This window comes from Ranitomeya imitator, chromosome 2, assembly GCF_032444005.1.
Source record: "Ranitomeya imitator isolate aRanImi1 chromosome 2, aRanImi1.pri, whole genome shotgun sequence".
Lineage (NCBI taxonomy): Eukaryota > Metazoa > Chordata > Amphibia > Anura > Dendrobatidae > Ranitomeya > Ranitomeya imitator.
This window is the reverse complement of record NC_091283.1, coordinates 361,518,495-361,541,127: the sequence shown is the minus strand read 5'-3', so window position 1 is coordinate 361,541,127 and position 22,633 is coordinate 361,518,495. Positions and strand designations below refer to the sequence as shown.

At 44.3% G+C, this 22,633-nt stretch overlaps 1 protein-coding gene across 1 annotated transcript; it reads right to left on the bottom strand.

Annotated features, from left to right (window-relative positions):
• Window positions 1–18,501: 18,501 nt before the first annotated feature.
• On the bottom strand, window positions 18,502–22,104 carry LOC138666576 (oocyte zinc finger protein XlCOF7.1-like). The gene is made up of 5 exons (XM_069754779.1): window positions 22,074–22,104; window positions 21,560–21,664; window positions 19,558–19,770; window positions 19,390–19,494; window positions 18,502–19,280 (listed from the first exon to the last, which is right to left on the bottom strand). The coding sequence occupies exons 1-5, from the start codon at window positions 22,102–22,104 to the stop codon at window positions 18,502–18,504; spliced, it is 1,233 nt and encodes a 410-aa protein (XP_069610880.1).
• Between the last annotated feature and the right edge of the window lie 529 nt (window positions 22,105–22,633).

The following is a 22,633-nucleotide window of genomic DNA, read 5'->3' as shown; positions in this document are numbered from 1 at the left end:
TCGCCTGCTGGAAGCTCTGAGACGCAGAGGGACCACCTCCGTACCGTTAGTCGGTGCGGAGGGTCTTTTTGGTCCCCTCTGCGTGGTTTTTTATAGGTTTTTGTGCTGACCGCTAAGTTATCTTCCCTATCCTCGTTCTGTTCAGCTAGTCGGGCCTCACTTTGCTAAATCTGTTTCATCTCTATGTTTGTGTTTTCATCTTACTCACAGTCATTATATGTGGGGGACTGCCTTTTCCTTTGGGGAATTTCTCTGAGGCAAGGTAGGCTTATTTTTCTATCTTCAGGATTAGCTAGTTTCTCAGGCAGTGACGAGGCGCCTAGGTTCTGGTCAGGAAAGCTCCACGGCTACCTTTAGTGTGGTTTGATAGGCTTAGGGATTGCGGTCTGCAGAGTTCCCACGTCTCAGAGCTCGTTCTATTATTTTGGGTTATTGTCAGTTCACTATATGTGCTCTGACCTCCATGTCCATTGTGATTCTGAATTGCCTTTCATAACAGATAGGACAGGATGGAATACTGTGCGGTCAGTATAAAACACTACAAAAATCCACGCAGAGTTTACAAAAAATCTCCACACCTGACTAAAGGTGTGGAGAGCAAATCTGCCTCCCAGAGCTTCCAGCAAGACAGAAATAATTCACACTGATAAGCTGGACAAACACAGAAAGCACAGAAATGATAAGTCCACAATCTATGGACAGAAAAGAGCAAGCAAAAACTTAGCTTTGCTGAACTGGTCAGGATAACAGGGAACTCCAAAGAGATGTGAATCCAACCAGGAACCATTTACAAGTGGCACTGACTGAAGAAAGAGCCAGGCCTAAATAGCCGAGCAGAAGAGACGATAAGTGGAGGCAGCTGAAGACAGCTAACTCCAAGGAGCAGCCATACCACTAGAAACCACAAGAGGGAGCCCAAGAGCAGAACTCACAAAAGTGCCACTTACAACCACCGGAGGGAGCCCAAGAGCGGAATTCACAACACTGTCCCTCGCAGGGGCATCTGTTATGATCCGGTGACCTTGGAGCCGCATGAAACTTTCTCTGGAATAGGTGGAAACTGTACTGACCGCAAATCCTGAACTGACATTGCAACTAGAAGTAGCCGTGGGGTGTGCCTAACAAACCCTAGACACCTCGACACAGCCGGAGGACTAAATACCCCTATAGATGGAAATAGGAATTCTACCTTGCCCCCCACAAATATTGACTGTGAGAAGGAGAGGAAAGACACACGCAGGCAGAAAACAGGATTTAGCAAAAGAGGCCACTCTAGCTAAATAGGAAAGGATAGGACAGAATACTAAGCGGTCAGTATTAAAACCCTTCCAAAAATATTCACAGCAGATAATAGAAAAAATTCCACCATCTAACTAAAGACGTGGAACGTATATCTGCAACTCCTGAGAATCCAACAAGACTGAGAAAATACTGACACAATCTAAGCTGGACAAGAAAAAACAAATAAATAGCACTGAATTATCAAGCACACAGCCTGTGTGCCACAGAAACAAAACCAGACACTTATCTTTGCTGATTTGACAGCAAGGCAGGAGGAACCAGACAAAGGTCCAAAACCTCCCAACAACCATGGACAACTGGCAAGGACTAATGAATCCTGCACACCTAAATACCCCAGTCAGAACTGCAATCAGCAGATACACCTGACCAGAACTGCAATCCAGGGACAACTGCATTACCACCTACAACCACCGGAGGGAGCCCAAAAGCAGAATTCACAACAGGCATCGTCTCATGATGTTAAGAGTCTGTAAATGATGTCGATGTTCATGGACCCGAGTGAACACCCCTGTCCATGGGTAGTCCTCCTCTGGGTCCCAGTCCAGCTCAGTGATCTCTCACCCTTTTCGGCTGAACAGTAGGGTGTATGGCGTGTATCCAGTTGTGCTATGCACCTGGTTGTTGTACACCCAAACAAATTCAGCCACATACTCAGGCCAACAGACTTTCCTGTCCTTCTCCAGTTTTCTCAGCATCTGAATCAGCGTCTGATTGAAACGCTCACAGGCTTCATTTTCTTGTGGATGGTAGGGTGTCGTTCTGGACTTCTCAATCTGATATAGGAGAGGCAGTTCTTTCATCACTCGTCCTTGGAAACAGGCGCCTTGGTCAGAGTGGATTCTCTTTGGACAACCGTATACTCGGATGAAGTCTCTGCAAATGGCCTGTGCCGCCAATTCGGCAGTCTGATCCCGGGTCAGAGTTACCACAGCAAATTTGGTAAAATGATCGGTCATCATCAGTGTTCATATCCTAGATGAGCTGGACCCACAGTCAAGTAGTCGATCATCAATATCTCTAGGGGAACAGAAGTCATGATGGTCTGCGTAGGGGCCCTCTGTTCCGTTGGCTTGGCTAGTTCACAGTTCCTGCATCTGTGACAAGCTTCATCTACTGCAGTCTTTAGCTGAAGATGGTAGACCAACTTCTGCAGCCACTGGAATGTCTTCTCTGGGCTAAAGTGGGCCCCTCTCTCATGAGCTTTGGTGGACACCTCACTGATCAGCTTTTCAGGGGGCACCACTTGCCAGGTGACTCCCAGCTCTCATGCTAACTGCACGCTCCGATACAAGCCATATTTCAACTGGAGCCTCTCCCACTGCTGGAGGATCTGCAGTGTTCCTGGGGACAGGGACTTTCTCTCCCTTTGGCTGGGAAGTTGGTTCAAACCCACTCATTGCCTCATCTGAGCGAGTTCCCTATTCTCCTGCTGAAGCCGTACCCAGTCATCACAGGATCATACCAGGTGTGTGTTCTCCAGATGCCTCCCCGATCTGTGCCTACATGGCCGCCAATGTCCTGGCGGGGTTCTGAAATCCAGCGATCTTTTCAGCCTCCAGCTCTTCATCCCAGTTACGCCCAGGTCACTCGTGAGTTACTCTGGATAGAGCATCGGCATGTGTATTCTCAGCTCCTCTCCGATATGCGATCTTGTATCGGTACTTTGCCATACGGGCCACCCATCTCTGCTCTAGGGCCCCCAGTTTTGCTTTTTTTAGGTGAGCCAGAGGATTGTTGGTGTGTACCAAGACTTCAGACCTGGACAGGTACTCAGTGAATTTCTCAGTCATTGTCCACACTAATGCCAGCAGTTCCAGCTTGAAAGAGCTGTAATTATCTGGATTTCATTCGGAGTCATGGAGAGACCTGCTCGCATAAGCAATCACTCACTCTTTTCCATCCTGCATCTGAGACACTACAGCTCCTAGTCCCTGTAGACTTCCATCGGTATGGAGAAGGAAAGGTTGAGAGAAGTCTGCATAGGCCAGTATGAGTGCTTCAGTCAGGGCCATTTTCAGGACTCGGAATGCTTCTTCCTGGCTATCTCCCCACTGGATGGTCTGATTCTTTACACCAGACAAACTCCCTTCAACAATTCCAGCAGTGGATTACCAAGTGAAGTTTTTTATGAACCGTCGATAGTATCTGGTAAGTCCCAGAAAGGCCCGGACATCCTTCACAGTCTTCGTAGTGGGCCACTGCTGCTATCTTCTCACGTGCCAGCCTCACCCCTTCAGCGGATACGACATGTCCTAGATATTCAATCTGCTCGTGGAAGATATGACACTTCCGAGATTTCACTTTCAGGCCGACTCAACACCTGTTCCAGCCATTGCAGGTGCTCATCAAAGGTGGTGGCATAAACGATGATGTCATCTAAATAGATAAGGGTAGCTTCAAAGTTCAGGTCCCCCAAACATCTCTCCAATCGCTGAAAGGTCCCGGGTGCATTGGTAAGGCCAAAAGGCATCCGATTGAATTCGAACAATCCCATGGGCAGTATGAATGCTGTCTTCGCCCGGTCTTGCTCAGACATGGGCACTTGCCAATAACCACTGGCCAGATCCAACGACGAGAAGAACGTTGCTTTTCCCAGGGCAGACAATGACTCTTCAATTCTTGGTAGCGGGTACGAGTCTCGCACAGTGCAGGTATTCAGCTTCCAGTAATCTACACAGAAATGCAGGGTCCAGTCCTTCTTTCATACTAAAACAATGGGAGCAGCCCACAGGCTTTGGCTCTTTCGGATGACCCCACTCTGTACCATATGCGTCAACATCTCTTTCACCTCCTGGTACATCTGTGGTGGGATTTGTTGATATTGTTCCCGAATGGGTGTGGTGTTTCCTGTTGGAATCTCATGGCTGTGGTGCAGCTGAAATCATCATCATGGTGGGCAAAAACGTCCTGGTATCGCTCTAGCACTGCTTCCATCTGTTGTACCTGTTGTGGTGAGAGTTGCGTTAGTTCAGCCCGCATCTGCTCTAGGATTTGGAGTCCTTCCTTAAAGTGATTAGGTGGTGGCTCAAAGGACACCGCTATCGCCATTGTCCAGGGATCCCCGTTTTACCATCAATTAAACGCGCTCTGGTAATGTCAACTCTTCCGGCATACCCATTATCTGTGCTACTTCCCTTTTGGGCGGGAGCATAAAATTGTCCTCTTCTAGGTTGACACATCGCACCGGCACATTACCATCATGAACAGTGGCTAACATCCGTGCAATGAGTAGCCCTGGAGGTAGTTGTTGCATCAGTGCTGGCTCTATCTGGACTTCTACTGCTTCAAGAGGGGTGCAGGCTCGGATGGGCAGAGTGAGCAGTCTGTCCTGGTGGTAAAATGAGGTTGGCAGCAGCTGGAATGACCACCTTCCCCAATGTTTTTCCTTCACTCGATGTCTCTTGGGCCTGGGCCACCTGTATCAACTGTTGAAACACTTTTTTCTTGGGGTGTGAGGGCTCCATCGATTCAGGAACACATCTGCTGACTCATTGACCAGGTTGCTTCCAACTTCTTTCAACACGTTCATTCCAAGAGTTACAGTGGGAACATTGCCAGGGTCCCCAGCGGTTAACACGACTCCTTTCCGGCCCACAACTTTGGTGCACACAGTGATTTGCATCCAGGCCACCCCAGCGACCGGGATGGGCAATTGATTGGCCGCTGTTAATTTGATCACTGGGCCCCATTCAGGCCGTATCACCTCGGGAAAATGACGTCTGAAATAAGTCTCGGGCATAGTGGTTACTTGAGAGCCGGTATCAACTAAACATCCATTTTAGCCCATAAGAGAGGACTCAGAGAAATTAAATTTATGGGACTTCCTCTTCTCCTTTTTGACTGCTCAGGCTCCGGGCGGCGGCCCCCAGCCATGGAGCCCACTAGTTTAATGTATGGCGGTTGAGGGATCTTACCCGGCATGTGCATCTTCGGGCATAATGTTCAATGTCTCCACATATGAAACAGATCGGCTGTCTTTCTGTGCAAGGTTGTCTCTTCTCCTGGTGAGGCTCGGGAGCAGTTCTGCCTCCGGAGGGGTCCAGGGTTATGTGAAGTTTCTTCCTTAAGTCGGACCATTCTTCTCACATGTTCTGGATTTCCTTCCAGATTTCACTCACCCAACTTGGTTCAGTTGCAAGCAGAACAGATACCGCACCGCTCCGGACATTCAATGCCGGGGCTGTCACCCCCTGCTCTTGCTCATGTGCGTGCACCTTCGCCCCCAACCTCCAGAAAGGACATACATGGATTAACATGTAAGCACTCCTGCAGAGCCTGTTTAAGCAGCGCATCTCTAAAGCCTGCCACTAGCTGGTCTATCAGAATTATATCAAGAGCTCCTACGCCTGTCATCCCGCTTAGCGATCGCAGTGTGGAACTCCTGCAGTGCATTCATGTATTGGATCACTGACTCCTTCTTCCTTTGGACATGACTAAACAAGCGTATGAGCAATTCCCTGATGTCTGCAGGGTCCTCATGCATTTCCTCTAGGATTTGTAACACCTTGGTGAAGGTGTTTCGCTCATGCAGGAGCCAAAACATGAGAGCACCTTGCTTCTCCGTCCATGGCCATCAAGGCAATCTTCCATCTGCATCGTGGGGGTCATGGGTGTTGTGAATTCTGTGGCTGAATTCACTTCTGTGGTCACAAGTGGTATTGCAGTCTCTGGGCTTCCTCCCTCAGGTGTTTTGGTGAGCTCGTTGGCTGCCTTGCTATTTAGCTCCACCTGAGTCTGTCTTCCTTGCTCCTTGTCAATGTTCCAGTGTTGGATCTGAGCTACTGCATCTTTCCTTGGGCCTGCTGCTCTGCTAGATAAGTGCTTCTAGTTTGTTTTCTGTTTTTTCTGTCCAGCTTGCTATTAACTTTTGCTGGAAGCTCTGAGAAGCAAAGGAGTGCACCGCCGTGCTGTTAGTTCGGCACGGTGGGTCTTTTTGCCCCTTTGCGTGGTTTTCGTTTTAGGGTTTTTTGTAGACTGCATAGTTCTCTTTGCTATCCTCGCTCTGTCTAGAATATCGGGCCTCACTTTGCTGAATCTATTTCATTCCTACGTTTGTCTTTTCATCTTGCTAACAGTCATTATATGTGGGGGGCTGCCTATTCCTTTGGGGTATTTCTCTGAGGTAAGTCAGGCTTGTATTTCTATCTTCAGGCTAGTCAGCTCCTCAGGCAGTGTCGAGTTGCATAGGTAGTGATAGGCGCAATCCACTGCTGTTTATAGTTGTGTGAGGATAGATCAGGTACTGCAGTCTACAGAGATTCCACGTCTCAGAGCTCGTCCTATTGTTTTTGGTTATTGCCAGATCTCTGTATGTGCGCTGATTACTGCACGCTGTGTTGCCTGATTGCCAGCCATAACAGTACAAGGAGCCACACCAATGATTCCCAATAGAGGGAAAAAAGAAATCCTGACATCATTTTTTTTTCTTAGCTCTGTCTTCAGTCTTTTTTTTCCCCTAGACATTAGAGTGCTTCAGGACACAGCTGTGGACATGGATATTCAGGCTCTGTGCTCCTCAATGGATAATCTCGTTGTAAATGTACAAAAGATTCAAGATACTATTGATCAGAAATCGATGCTAGAACCAAGAATTCCGATTCCTGATTTGTTTTTTGGTGACAGAACTAAGTTCCTGAGCTTCAGAAATAATTGTAAGCTATTTTTGGCCTTGAAACCTCATTCTTCTGGTAATCCTATTCAACAGGTTTTGATTATTATTTCTTTTTTGCGCGGCGACCCACAGGACTGGGCGTTTTCTCTTGCACCAGGAGATTCTGCATTGAGTAATGTTGATGCATTTTTCCAGGCGCTGGGATTGCTTTACGATGAGCCTAATTCAGTGGATCAGGCTGAGAAAAATCTGCTGGCTTTATGCCAGGGTCAGGATGATGTAGAAGTATATTGTCAGAAATTTAGGAAGTGGTCAGTACTCACTCTGTGGAATGAATCTGCACTAGCGGCTTTGTTCAGAAAGGGTCTCTCTGAAGCTCTTAAGGATGTAATGGTGGGATTTCCTATGCCTGCTGGTTTGAATGAGTCTATGTCCTTGGCCATTCAGATCGGTCGTCGCTTGCGCGAGCGTAAATCTGTGCACCATCTGGCGGTATTGTCTGAGAGTAAACCTGAGCCTATGCAGTGCGACAGGACTATGACTAAAGTAGAACGGCAAGAACACAGACGTCTGAACAGACTGTGTTTCTATTGTGGTGATTCTACTCATGCTATTTCTAATTGTCCTAAACGCACTAGGCGGTTCGATAGCTCTGCCGTTATTGGTACTGTACAGTCCAAATTCCTTTTGTCCATTACCTTAATGTGCTCTTTGTCATCGTATTCTGTCATGGCGTTTGTGGATTCAGGCGCTGCCCTGAATCTGATGGATTTGGATTATGCTAAACGTTGTGGATTTTTCTTGGAGCCTTTGCGGTGTCCTATTCCATTGAGAGGAATTGATGCTACACCTTTGGCCAAGAATAAGCCTCAGTACTGGGCCCAGCTGACCATGTGCATGGCTCCTGCACATCAGGAAGTTATTCGCTTTCTGGTACTGCATAATTTGCATGATGTGGTCGTGTTGGGGTTGCCATGGCTACAAACCCATAATCCAGTATTGGATTGGAACTCTATGTCGGTAACCAGCTGGGGTTGTCAGGGAGTACATGGTGATGTTCCATTTTTGTCTATTTCGTCATCCATTCCTTCTGACATCCCAGAGTTCTTGTCGGACTTTCAGGATGTATTTGAAGAGTCCAAGTCTGATGCCCTACCTCCGCATAGGAATTGTGATTGTGCTATCGATTTGATTCCTGGTAGTAAATTCCCTAAGGGTCGTTTATTTAATTTGTCCGTACCTGAACACACCGCTATGCGCAGTTATGTGAAGGAGTCCCTGGAGAAGGGACATATTCGCCCATCGTCGTCACCATTGGGAGCAGGGTTCTTTTTTGTAGCCAAGAAGGATGGTTCGCTAAGACCGTGTATTGATTACCGCCTTCTTAATAAGATCACTGTTAAGTTTCAGTATCCCTTGCCATTGATTTCTGACTTGTTTGCTCGGATTAAGGGGGCTAGTTGGTTTACTAAGATTGATCTTCGTGGTGCGTATAATCTGGTGAGAATCAGGCAGGGAGATGAATGGTAAACGGCATTTAATACGCCCGAGGGTCATTTTGAGTATCTGGTGATGCCGTTCGGACTTGCCAATGCTCCATCTGTTTTTCAGTCTTTTATGCATGACATTTTCCGTGAGTATCTAGATAAATTCTTGATTGTTTACTTGGATGACATTTTGATCTTCTCAGATGATTGGGAGTCTCATGTGAAGCAAGTCAGAATGGTTTTCCAGGTACTGCGTGCTAATTCCTTGTTCGTGAAGGGATCAAAGTGTCTCTTCGGTGTGCAGAAAGTTTCATTTTTGGGGTTCATCTTTTCCCCTTCTACTGTCGAGATGGATCCGGTTAAGGTTCAGGCCATCCAGGATTGGACTCAGCCGACATCTCTAAAAAGTCTGCAGAAATTCCTGGGCTTTGCTAATTTTTATCGTCGCTTCATCTGTAATTTTTCTAGCATTGCCAGACCATTGACCGATTTGACCAAGAAGGGTGCTGATTTGGTTAATTGGTCTTCTGCTGCCGTGGAAGCTTTTCAGGAGTTGAAGCGTCGTTTTTGCTGTGCCCCTGTGTTGTGTCAACCTGATGTTTCTCTTCCGTTCCAGGTCGAGGTTGATGCTTCTGAGATTGGTGCAGGGGCGGTTTTGTCACAGAGAGGTTCTGGTTGCTCAGTGTTCAAACCATGTGCTTTCTTTTCCAGGAAATTTTCTGCTGCTGAGCGTAATTATGATGTGGGCAACCGAGAGTTGCTGGCCATGAAGTGGGCATTCGAGGAGTGGCGTCATTGGCTTGAGGGTGCTAAGCATCGCGTGGTGGTTTTGACTGATCATAAGAACCTTACTTATCTTGAGTCTGCCAAGCGCTTGAATCCTAGACAGGCCCGTTGGTCGTTATTTTTTGCTCGTTTTGATTTTGTGATTTCATACCTTCCGGGCTCTAAAAATGTGAAGGCGGATGCTCTGTCTAGGAGTTTTGTGCCCGACTCTCCGGGGTTATCTGAGCCGGCGAGTATCCTCAAGGAAGGAGTCATTGTGTCTGCCATCTCCCCTGATTTGCGGAGAGTGTTGCAGAAATTTCAGGCTAATAAACCTGATCGTTGTCCGGCCGAGAAACTGTTCGTCCCTGATAGGTGGACTAGTAAAGTTATCTCTGAACTTCATTGTTCGGTGCTGGCCGGTCATCCAGGAATCTTTGGTACCAGGGAGTTGGTTGCTAGATCCTTCTGGTGGCCATCTCTGTCGCGGGATGTGCGTGCTTTTGTGCAGTCCTGTGGAATTTGTGCTAGGGCTAAGCCCTGCTGTTCACGTGCCAGTGGGTTGCTTTTGCCCTTGCCGGTCCCGAAGAGGCCTTGGACACATATTTCGATGGATTTCATTTCTGACCTTCCCGTTTCTCAAAAAATGTCGGTCATTTGGGTGGTCTGTGATCGCTTTTCTAAAATGGTCCATCTGGTGCCCTTGGTTAAATTGCCTTCCTCCTCTGATTTGGTGCCTTTGTTCTTCCAGCATGTGGTTCGTTTACATGGCATTCCTGAGAATATTGTTTCTGACAGAGGTTCCCAGTTTGTCTCGAGGTTCTGGCGAGCCTTTTGTGGTAGGATGGGCATTGACCTATCTTTCTCCTCGGCCTTCCATCCTCAGACTAATGGCCAGACCGAACGAACCAATCAGACCTTGGAAACATATCTGAGATGTTTTGTTTCCGCTGACCAGGATGATTGGGTGTCATTTTTGCCGTTGGCTGAGTTCGCCCTTAATAATCGGGCCAGCTCGGCTACCTTGGTCTCTCCATTTTTCTGCAATTCTGGGTTCCATCCTCGTTTCTCTTCAGGACAGGTTGAGTCTTCGGACTGTCCTGGTGTGGATTCTGTGGTGGACAGGTTGCAGCAGATCTGGACTCAGGTAGTGGACAATTTGACCTTGTCCCAGGAGAAGGCTCAGCTTTTCGCTAATCGCAGACGCCGTGTGGGACCCCGACTTCGTGTTGGGGATCTGGTTTGGTTATCTTCTCGTCATATTCCTATGAAGGTTTCCTCTCCTAAATTTAAACCTCGTTTTATTGGTCCGTATAGGATTTCTGAGATTCTCAATCCGGTGTCTTTTCGTCTGATCCTCCCAGACTCCTTTTCCATACATAATGTATTCCATAGGTCGTTGTTGAGGAGATACGTGGCACCTATGGTTCCATCTGTGGAGCCTCCTGCCCCTGTTTTGGTGGAGGGGGAATTGGAGTATATTGTGGAGAAGATTTTGGATTCTCGTGTCTCTAGACGGAAACTCCAGTATCTGGTCAAATGCAAGGGTTATGCTCAGGAAGATAATTCCTGGGTTTTTGCCTCTGATGTCCATGCCCCAGATCTTGTTCGTGCCTTTCATGTGGCTCATTCTGGTCGGCCTGGGGGTTCTGGTGAGGGTTCGGTGACCCCTCCTCAAGGGGGGGGTACTGTTGTGAATTCTGTGGCTGAATTCACTTCTGTGGTCACAAGTGGTATTGCAGTCTCTGGGCTTCCTCCCTCAGGTGTTTTGGTGAGCTCGTTGGCTGCCTTGCTATTTAGCTCCACCTGAGTCTGTCTTCCTTGCTCCTTGTCAATGTTCCAGTGTTGGATCTGAGCTACTGCATCTTTCCTTGGGCCTGCTGCTCTGCTAGATAAGTGCTTCTAGTTTGTTTTCTGTTTTTTCTGTCCAGCTTGCTATTAACTTTTGCTGGAAGCTCTGAGAAGCAAAGGAGTGCACCGCCGTGCTGTTAGTTCGGCACGGTGGGTCTTTTTGCCCCTTTGCGTGGTTTTCGTTTTAGGGTTTTTTGTAGACTGCATAGTTCTCTTTGCTATCCTCGCTCTGTCTAGAATATCGGGCCTCACTTTGCTGAATCTATTTCATTCCTACGTTTGTCTTTTCATCTTGCTAACAGTCATTATATGTGGGGGGCTGCCTATTCCTTTGGGGTATTTCTCTGAGGTAAGTCAGGCTTGTATTTCTATCTTCAGGCTAGTCAGCTCCTCAGGCAGTGTCGAGTTGCATAGGTAGTGATAGGCGCAATCCACTGCTGCTTATAGTTGTGTGAGGATAGATCAGGTACTGCAGTCTACAGAGATTCCACGTCTCAGAGCTCGTCCTATTGTTTTTGGTTATTGCCAGATCTCTGTATGTGCGCTGATTACTGCACGCTGTGTTGCCTGATTGCCAGCCATAACACATGGGGTGCATCCTCAACATGCCCTTGACCCGCTCAGTCCAGTCCCATAATAAAGTGTTGCTCCCTGTGAACTTTGGAAGGTTGCTCAGCATGGCTCACAGTGGTATGCTGGCCCTTGGGGCACCCATGGCCGCTTGGTCTGTCTCTTTCAAGCCTGTGGACTGCATCGTGCTAACTACACCAAGTGTGAGCAGGGTCGGAATGCAGTGACAGACAGGAGGCAGAGCAAGGTTTAACAATTTTTTACTGTTTTAATTCAACAGGGTGTTCACTCCTCGCAGGGATATGAAGGGTTAAACAAGGGAATAAACAGTCAAATTGCAAAGGATATGCAGAGTTAATGAACAAGGTAACGGCAGTTATTTTTGGTACACTTATCGTGTCAGAAGTTCCTCAGACTGCAGATACTACTTGGGGGTTAGTAGCGCCAACGACGGCTGGCATGGTGCTTGTCCAAGAAGGTTGTTAGTAACAGTGGTCCGTCTTATGGTGGCAGTGGTCAGTCCCCGGGATCTTCTGCTGAGCCCCTGGTCCATAAGTATATGCGGCCGGAACAAACAAGGCCACAGCACTATCAGGGTCCAACGTCAGTGGGCAGGTATACACTGGTAAGGTGGGCCGCAGACGTCTGTCCAGTACCCGGATTTCTCTATGCGGCGCATGCGCTGTACTCACGTCGCGAAGTGCACGGCATGGCCAGCTACAAGGCACACTGCACTTCCTTCTCTGGAATCCATGCTGGTGACGGCAGGAGTACACGGATGCAGGTCGGCACAGTTCCCTTGCTCCAGGGATGGAGCACCTCTCTCTCTATGCTGCGCGCTGCCTGTTTCCGCCAAGACTGACTGCTTCCGCGCTCACTGTGGCTGCTGCCGCTTAGCCACACCCCCAGCTTTCGAGTGCAAAGGTCTGTCTGGTCTCCTACTCTTTCCCCCGGGACAACAGAGGAGACAGTCCCGACATTTCCAGACCCGGCACAGGACAGGTACCCACGGCTCGCTTCTCTTCCTTGCATATACACATACCCATTCAGAGATATCTACACATGCAGGCATATTTGAAGACTTACATACAAAAAATTCAAATCAACAGACACATATATGTACACATATTAGGAGAGATGGTTTTTTTACTTTCCTCCTACTTGTCTCCCACATGACCCACATGCCCCTTTGAGGCTCCTCTCTAGTGGGAAGATGACATTGCAGAGCACACTGCATGATATCACTTTAGCAGACACAGCTGCGCCCAGGGCCGTTTCTGCTAGTTGTGATGCGGACGGGCCATCACACAAACAAGATTTAAAGGCGTGCTGGGCTGCCTGAAGAAGTAGCCAGTCTTGTGGACCTGCAGAGCTCCTGAGAGAGCAGCTCAGGAGGGCATAGGGCCCTCTACCCCCAACCCAGCTTACCGCTGCTGTTTAGGTATGAATGGATCTCCTCCAGCATGCACTGTCATTGCTGCTGCACTGCGTGCTTGTGTCTTGCTAACCTAAAGCACTCATCAGCGTGGTCATTAGCTCTGCTGCTAAGTTACCACAGGAGAGTGCCATCGGTTGTGGCAACTCTGAGCTCTGCTTGGTGCCACATAAATCCTGATCACCCACATCAAGCACGCCATAGACCAACTGCTGAACACTGCTTCAGAAGAGAAGCAGTGTTCAGCAGTCAGTCTGAGCCCGATGCAGGTGCTCAGGACATGAGCGGCGCAAAAAATAGCTCGGAGTTGCCACGATGGGGCACTCAATAGATTGGTTTGGAAAGCTTTACGAGCTGACAGTGCACTAGCATAAGTCAGCATTATTACCAGTTGATCGCTACACTCATCAGGAGGGCGTTAAACTAGAAGAAGAGGGGACAGGAAGAAAAACATTAGACTCAAACAAAGAAAACCCAGGAAAACATACTCAGAAGGGAGGTAAGAACATTTCTAAAACAATCCACAGCGAGGAGATTGGAACAAAACAAAATCCTCTAAACTGCATGCTCGCAAACGCCAGAAGCCTGACAAACAAGATGGAAGAACTAGAAGCAGAAATATCTACAGGTAACTTTGACATAGTGGGAATAACCGAGACATGGTTAGATGAAAGCTATGACTGGGCAGTTAACTTACAGGGTTACAGTCTGTTTAGAAAGGATCATAAAAATCGGAGAGGAGGAGGGGTTTGTCTCTATGTAAAGTCTTGTCTAAAGTCCACTTTAAGGGAGGATATTAGCGAAGGGAATGAGGATGTCGAGTCCATATGGGTCGAAATTCATGGAGGGAAAAATGGTAACAAAATTCTCATTGGGGTCTGTTACAAACCCCCAAATATAACAGAAACCATGGAAAGTCTACTTCTAAAGCAGATAGATGAAGCTGCAACCCATAATGAGGTCCTGGTTATGGGGGACTTTAACTACCCGGATATTAACTGGGAAACAGTTCACAATTGGTGCAGAATCCAACCAGAGGAGCAGCACTTTTAGACCTAATACTATCTAATAGACCTGACAGAATAACAAATCTGCAGGTGGTTGGGCATCTAGGAAATAGCGACCACAATATTGTACAGTTTCACCTGTCTTTCACTAGGGGGACTTGTCAGGGAGTCACAAAAACACTGAACTTTAGGAAGGCAAAGTTTGACCAGCTTAGAGATGCCCTTAATCTGGTAGACTGGGACAATATCCTCAGAAATAAGAATACAGATAATAAATGGAAAATGTTTAAGAACATCCTAAATAGGCACTGTAAGCGGTTTATACCTTGTGGGAATAAAAGGACTAGAAATAGGAAAAACCCAATGTGGCTAAACAAAGAAGTAAGACAGGCAATTAACAGTAAAAAGAAAGCATTTGCACTACTAAAGCAGGATGGCACCATTGAAGCTCTAAAAAAACTATAGGGAGAAAAATACTTTATCTAAAAAACTAATTAAAGCTGCCAAAAAGGAAACAGAGAAGTGCATTGCTAAGGAGAGTAAAACTAATCCCAAACTGTTCTTCAACTATATCAATAGTAAAAGAATAAAAACTGAAAATGTAGGCCCCTTAAAAAATAGTGAGGAAAGAATGGTTATACATGATGAGGAAAAAGCTAACATATTAAACACCTTCTTCTCCACGGTATTCACGGTGGAAAATTAAATGCTAGGTGAAATCCCAAGAAACAATGAAAACCCTATATTAAGGGTCACCAATCTAACCCAAGAAGCGGTGCGAAACCGGCTAAATAAGATTAAAATAGATAAATCTCCGGGTCCGGATGGCATACACCCACGAGTACTAAGTAATGTAATAGATAAACCATTATTTATTATTTTTAGGGACTCTATAGCGACGGGGTCTGTTCCGCAGGACTGGCGCATAGCAAATGTGGTACCAATATTCAAAAAGGGCTCTAAAAGTGAACCTGGAAATTATAGGCCAGTAAGTCTAACCTCTATTGTTGGTAAAATATTTGAAGGGTTTCTGAGGGATGTTATTCTGGATTATCTCAATGAGAATAACTGTTTAACTCCATATCAGCATGGGTTTATGAGAAATCGCTCCTGTCAAACCAATCTAATCAGTTTTTATGAAGAGGTAAGCTATAGGCTGGACCACGGTGAGTCATTGGACGATTTTTCCAAAGCGTTTGATACCGTGCCGCACAAGAGGTTGGTACACAAAATGAGAATGCTTGGTCTGGGGGAAAATGTGTGTAAATGGGTTAGTAACTGGCTTAGTGATAGAAAGCAGAGGGTGGTTATAAATGGTATAGTCTCTAACTTGGTCGCTGTGACCAGTGGGGTACCGCAGGGGTCGGTATTGGGACCTGTTCTCTTCAACATATTCATTAATGATTTGGTAGAAGGTTTACACAGTAAAATATCGATATTTGCAGATGATACAAAACTATGTAAAGCAGTTAATACAAGAGAAGATAGTATTCTGCTACAGATGGATCTGGATAAGTTGGAAACTTGGGCTGAAAGGTGGCAGATGAGGTTTAACAATGATAAATGTAAGGTTATACACATGGGAAGAAGGAATCAATGTCACCACTACACACTGAACGGGAAACCACTGGGTAAATCTGACAGGGAGAAGGACTTGGGGATCCTAGTTAATGATAAACTTACCTGGAGCAGCCAGTGCCAGGCAGCAGCTGCCAAGGCAAACAGGATCATGGGGTGCATTAAAAGAGGTCTGGATACACATGATGAGAGCATTATACTGCCTTTGTACAAATCCCTAGTTAGACCGCACATGGAGTACTGTGTCCAGTTTTGGGCACCGGTGCTCAGGAAGGATACAATGGAACTAGAGAGAGTACAAAGGAGGGCAAAAAAATTAATAAAGGGGATGGGAGAACTACAATACCCAGATAGATTAGCGAAATTAGGATTATTTAGTCTAGAAAAAAGACGACTGAGGGGCGATCTAATAACCATGTATAAGTATATAAGGGGACAATACAAATATCTCGCTGAGGATCTGTTTATACCAAGGAAGCTGATGGGCACAAGGGGGCATTCTTTGCGTCTGGAGGAGAGGTTTTTCCACCAACATAGAAGAGGATTCTTTACTGTTAGGGTAGTGAGAATCTGGAATTGCTTGCCTGAGGAGGTGGTGATGGCGAACTCAGTCGAGAGGTTCAAGAGAGGCCTGGATGTCTTCCTGGAGCAGAACAATATTGTATCATACAATTATTAGGTTCTGTAGAAGGACGTAGATCTGGGGATTTATTATGATGGAATATAGGCTGAACTGGATGGACAAATGTCTTTTTTCGGCCTTACTAACTATGTTACAATGTTACTATGTAACAGAGGTGGGGAATCTCCGGCCCCTCAATGACAATTTAACTGGCCCCCTAGCAGATTCCTGAAAACCACGGTACTTGGGCCGGCAGCTGTATTTTGATATCCGGCCATACATTAATTTCTTCTTGCTCTGGGATCACGCAATGTTCACTACTGAGCGCTGAGGCACAAGCAATGAAAGATCATTTCCTGACACCAATGCTAGCATCAAATCATACTTTGTGGGCAGAGGTAGCGGGCAATTTGTCCAACTTCCTAAGCATTGTATAAATATACAACTGGCCCTTGGCAGAAAAAAAACGATGCCCCACCCATGGGTTAGAACTTCTTTTACTGATGTTTAGTGCTCACACCGAGTGCGAACAACAATATAGATATCTAGGGAATGAGGTCAGTAGATTCCCATTACACTTTGAGGACTTGAACCTACAACAGTTGTTACAAAGGCTAAAACAATGAATCATTACAAGGAAGAAATAATGTGTATCTGTAGTGGGAAGGCTGAACCTGATAAAATGGTGATAATGCCACAGGTACTGCACATAGAACATAATGCTCCTATTTGGCTCCCACTTAATCGTCTTCACCATGCCATGCCTTTATACGAATGCATATAATCAGTTTTGCTATGCTTTGTATTGAACTGTGGTGTATTGTGATAACTTATCCAACAGCGCCATCTATTGACAACGTTCTCATTACAGTTTACTTTCTGTTTCATTGCTTACTGTTCAATTTAATCTTTAAGACTCATCAATGCTTCCGTAGTTTCCCTTCAGTCTTTGCATTAGCCTTGCCCCCTACTTCTCCAGCAGCCATTTTGGCCTCATAGATACAGACATGCTGATTATAACCCAATAGATAGATACAGAGTATCTTAACACACCACTCAGAAAGAGAGGTAAAAAAGTAACAAATTTTATTGAAATACAATTATTACAAATTTATATAAGACTACAAATGAAGAGGAAAGCATTTTTACCCAAGTATAGTGCACAAAATAGGATAGAGGTGATAAGTAACTCAGGCTCTGGGATTATGTGAATATGTGGGAACATCAACATAATAACATGCATAAAGAGCATAGCCAAACTGGCCTTAAAGTGCATAGTGCAAATGCATGAAGAGTTAATAGCCGCATAATAACCAAAACATACACATATAGTACGCCTGTCCTCAGTCACAAAAGGCCCCGAAGCGCATTTCGCGTACCGCTTTATCAGGGGGAAACGCGCGTCGGGGCTCTTTGTGACTGAGGACAGGCGTACTATATGGGTATGTGTCGGTTATTATGCGGCTATTAACTCGGTATAATGAGACTCTGATCTTGTTCATAAAAAGAGCATTTGAGAATAATATAAGCTGCCTAAATATAAGGACCTTGTCTGATCTATATGTCCTTGTATAAAGAACTATGGCGATAGAGCTATTCTTCTGTATAAAATATGTGATGTTGCTGTAGCCCTAATATTTCTGTACAGGGATCTCTGAATAAATCATCTTGCCCCAGAGTTACAAATTGAGATAATGGAGACAAGGAGAAGGAAACATTACATTTTAATTGCAATGGATCACAATAGACGTTCCAAAAAAGAAGGAATAGATCATATATGTAATTAGTAATTTACAATATAAACATGTTTATTATCGCAGTACAGAGATTGATGAATGGCAGATTGCTGAAATTGGGGGTTAGGAAGAAGAGGGAGGAAGAAATGTTGGGTATTTTGGGGAAGTTTAAGGGGAGGTGTAGCAATACTCTTATCCAATTAGTGAAAATATAAATATATAACTGAGAAATATTCAATGAATATGGAATATTGCATTTAATTTGCATATTAGGGTATCACTCCTAGAATACTTCTGTCATCATTGGACAGAAAAGTATTCACATCGATTTGCATATTAGATAACAGATGTTTGTTGGTAACTGCATATGTTTTAATTCAAATGTAAGTTCTCAATTGCTTTCTCATTTACATATTTGTTATTACTTTAACTCTGTTATGTGTTTTCTTGTACAGTTTGTCAAAAATATATGATTCTGCCCTGTGTGACTTTTCTGGTTAACAAAATGTGATTTTTCAGTAAAATATGTCCAAAATTCTAAATATGACTTATCTCTATGTGAGATATTTGATGTTTAGAAAGACTCCTTTTGTTGGTAAAACATTTCTCACATTCTGAACATGAAAATGGCTTCTCCCCTATGTGAGTTCTCGGAAGTGACACAAGAGCTGATTTATCTGAAAAACATTTCTCACACTCTGAACATGAAAATGGCTTTTCCCATGTGAAATCTCTGATGGGCAATTGTGATTTTATTGCAAAACATTTCCCACATTCTGAACATGAAAATGGCTTCTCCCCTGTGTGAGTTCTCTCATGTCTATCAAAATGTGATTTCCGTGCAAAACATGTTCTATATTCTGAACATGAAAAGGGCTTCTCCACCATGTGTATTCTCTGATGTCTAACATAATTTGATTTATCTGTAAAACATTTTCCACATTCTGAACATGAAAAGGGCTTCTCCCCTGTGTGAGTTCTCTGATGTGAAACAAGCGATGATTTATCTGAAAAACATTTCTCACACTCTGAACATGAAAATGGCTTTTCCCCTGTGTGAAATCTCTGATAGGCAACAAATTGTGATTTTATTGCAAAACACTTCCCACATTCTGAACATGAAAATGGCTTCTCCCCTGTGTGAGCTCTCTGATGCATAACAAAACGTGATTTATTTGCAAAACATTTCTCACATTCTGAACATGAAAATGGCTTCTCCCCTGTGTGACTTCTCTGATGTGTAACAAGATTTGACTTACTTGTAAAAGATTTCTCACATTCTGAACATGAAAATGGCTTCTCCCCGTGTGAGTTCTCTGATGTATTAAAAGATTTGATTTCTCTAAAAAAAATCTCCCACATTCTGAACATGAAAATGGCTTCTCCCCGTGTGACTTCTGTGATGTGTAACAAGAATTGGCTTACTTGCAAAACATTTACCACATTCTGAACATGAAAATGGCTTATCTCCTGAGTGAGTTCTCTGATGCATAACAAAATGTGATTTATTTGCAAAACCTTTCTCACATTCTGAACATGAAAATGGATTCTCCCCTGTGTGACTTCCCTGATGTGTAACAAGATTTGACTTACTTGCAAAACATTTCCCACATTCTGAACATAAAAATGGCTTCTCCCCTGTGTGAACTATTTTTTGGCTAACATGCTCTAATTTCTGGTTTAAATTTTTCCCATACTCTGAAGAAGAAAATCTTTTCTCCTCTATGTGAATTTTTGGATGTGTAACAAAAGACGTTTTGAGGGAAAAACTTTTTTCACATTCTAAACTTGAAAATTGCTTGTTTGCTGTAAGAACAGTTAGTTTTTTAATGCCTCTTTTGTGACTTATTTTTCTTAATACAACCCCTGGCAAAAATTATGTAATTTCCGGCCTTGGATGATGTTCATTCAGTTGTTTAATTTTGTAGAAAAAAAGCAGATCACAGACATGGCACAAAACTAAAATCATTTCAAATTGCAACTTTCTGGTTTAAGAAGCACTAAAAAAAATCAAGAACAAAAAATGTGGTAATCAGTAATGGTTACTTTTTTAACCAAGCATAGGGGAAAAATTATGGAATCACCTTGTAAATTTTCATACCCAAAAATAACACCTGCATCAAATTAGATCTGCTCATTAGTCTGCATCTAAAAAAGAGTGATCACACCTTGGAGGGCTGTTGCACCAAGTGGACTGACATGAATCATGGCTCCAACATGAGAGATGTCAGTTGAAACAAAGGAGAGGATTATCAACCTCTTAAGAGAGGGTAAATCATCACACAATGTTGCAAAAGATGTTCGTTATTCACAGTCAGCTGTGTCTAAAACCGGGACCAAATACAAACAACATGGGAAGGTTGTTAAAGGCAAAAATACTGGTAGACAAAGGAAGACATCAAAGCTTCAAGACTGGAAACTTAAAGCAATGTCTCCAAAACAGGAAATGCACAACAAAACAAATGAGGAACGAATGGGTGGAAACTGGAGTGAACGTCTGTGACCGAACTGTAAGAAACTGCCTAAAGAAAATGGGATTTACATACAGAAAAGCTAAACGAAAGCCTTCATTAACACCTAAACAGAAAAAACAAGGTTACAATGGGCTAAGGAAAAGCAATCATGGACTGTGGATGACTGGATGAAAGTCATATTCAGTGATGAATCACGAATCTGCATTGGGCGAGGTGATGATGCTGAAACTTTTGTTTGGTGCCATTCCAATGAGATTTATAAAGAGGACTGCCTGAAGAGAACATACAAATTTCCACAGTCATTGCTGATATGGGACCGCATGTCAGATAAAGGCACTGGGGAGATGGCTGTCATTACATCTTCAATAAGTGCACAAGTTTATGTTGATATTTTGTACACTTTTCTTATCCCATCAATTGAAAGGATGTTTGGGGATGATGAAATAATTTTTCAAGATGATAATGCATCCTGCCATAGAGCAAAAACTGTGAAAACATTCCTTGAAAAAAGACACATAAGGTCATTGTCATGACCTGCAAATAGTCCGGATCTCAATCCAATTGAAAATCTTTGGTGGAAGTTGAAGAAAATGGTCCATGACAAGGCTCCAACCTGCAAAGCTGATCTGGCAACAGCAATCAGAGAAAGCTGGAGCCAGATTGATGAAGAGACTGATTGATACACATTAAGTCCATACCTCAGAGACTACAAGCTGTTATAAAAAGCCAGAGGCAGTGCAACAAAATACTAGTGTTTTGGAGTGTTTTTTGTTTGTTTGATTTTCATGATTCCACATTTTTTTCCTCAGAATTCAGCGATTCCATAATTTTTCCCCTATGCTTGGTTAAAAAAGTAACCATTACTGACTACCACATTTTTTGTTCTTGATTTCTTTTAGTGTTTTTTAAAGCCAGAAAGTTGCCATTTGAAATCACTTTAATTTTGTGCCATGTCTGTGATCTGCTTTTTTTCTACAAAATTAAACAACCGAATGAACATCCTCCAAGGCCGGTGATTCCATAATTTTTGCCAGGGGTTGTAGTCTGTGATGAATCAGAAGATGGGACTTGTTTAAAAGGATCAGATAATAGATCTTTGCTGTGAAAGGATGATGGTATACCTGAAATAGTGGCATATACATTGGTCATATCTTGATTTACATCAAGGTCATCTAATTTAAAAGTTGAAGATTTCAATTGTTCTTCTGATCTCCTGGTACAGTCATCTGCCAAGAATAAAGATTGTTTTTGAATTAATTATTACATTTTAGTAACATTTCTAAAATACCCATAGATATGGTAAGTTATGAAAAAAAATTCCAATATTTGCTAAAACAAAAACATTTTAAAAATCTAACAGTAAGCCTAGAAAAGCAACATGGCTTCCATAAATAAATCAATCCAGCAAAATCTCCATTCTCAAAGCCAAATGTGCTCCTCGATCCTGAGCCTTACAGTGTGCCTAAAAACTGTTAGCGTTCACATGTTTAGCATTGCAGTAACAGGAAAAACCCACTTAAACATTTACAGTATGCTTGCCTCCAGAAATGGTATATTTGCAATTGTCATTCTCCAACATCCACTGTGTGCTAGTTTGCAGAGAATACCTGTGAAGTCAAAATAGTCACTACCTACCTACTAATATTATGCCTGCATCAACATTCATCGTGTTCAGGGGCACACCTATCATGAGGCAAGTTGAGCACTTTGCCTCATGTGGCAGTGTGTCCCTGAAAGACAGGGGGCGGCAGAGCGGCAGTCAGAACACGTGGTGCCGACTCATTTGCTGACAGAGTGACACTCGTTCGGTGAGCGCAGAGTCATGTCTGGACTGGAAAGTGACTAACGGTGCTGGCCGGGACTTGCAGAGCTGCAGTAGAGTAAGAAAACATTATCTGAGTCCTGCTCGTGTGCTCCCTGCTGCATGGCTCCATCACTCACCGGGGGTCTGCGGGGCTGTGTGTGTGTGTGCAGAGTCTGCCTTTGCAGACCTGTTATCGAGCACTATATGGCCACTTCCCTCCCCCCACTCCACCGTACTGCCTCCCTCATGGACTCGTCTTAGGCGATATTCTTCTCATTCAGCAGCAGTCCTTTTGCTGTACCTTTTTGGGAGGATCTCTGCAGAGCAACTTACAGGCTTTATAAAGATATATCTATGGTTTTGTGGTGGCTCTTTTTGCCATGTGATTTTC

Excerpts from the sequence above, each read along its gene's own strand:
- LOC138666576 (XM_069754779.1), bottom strand. The coding sequence starts at position 22,104 with ATGAATGTTGATGCAGGCATAATATTAGTAG. Across the intron at positions 21,665-22,073 it reads TGCAGGCATAATATTAGTAG|ATGACTGTACCAGGAGATCA; the intron begins GTAGGTAGTGAC and ends TATTCTTGGCAG. Across the intron at positions 19,495-19,557 it reads ATGTGGGAAATGTTTTGCAA|AATGTGAGAAAGGTTTTGCA; the intron begins GTAAGTCAAATC and ends TTTCATGTTCAG.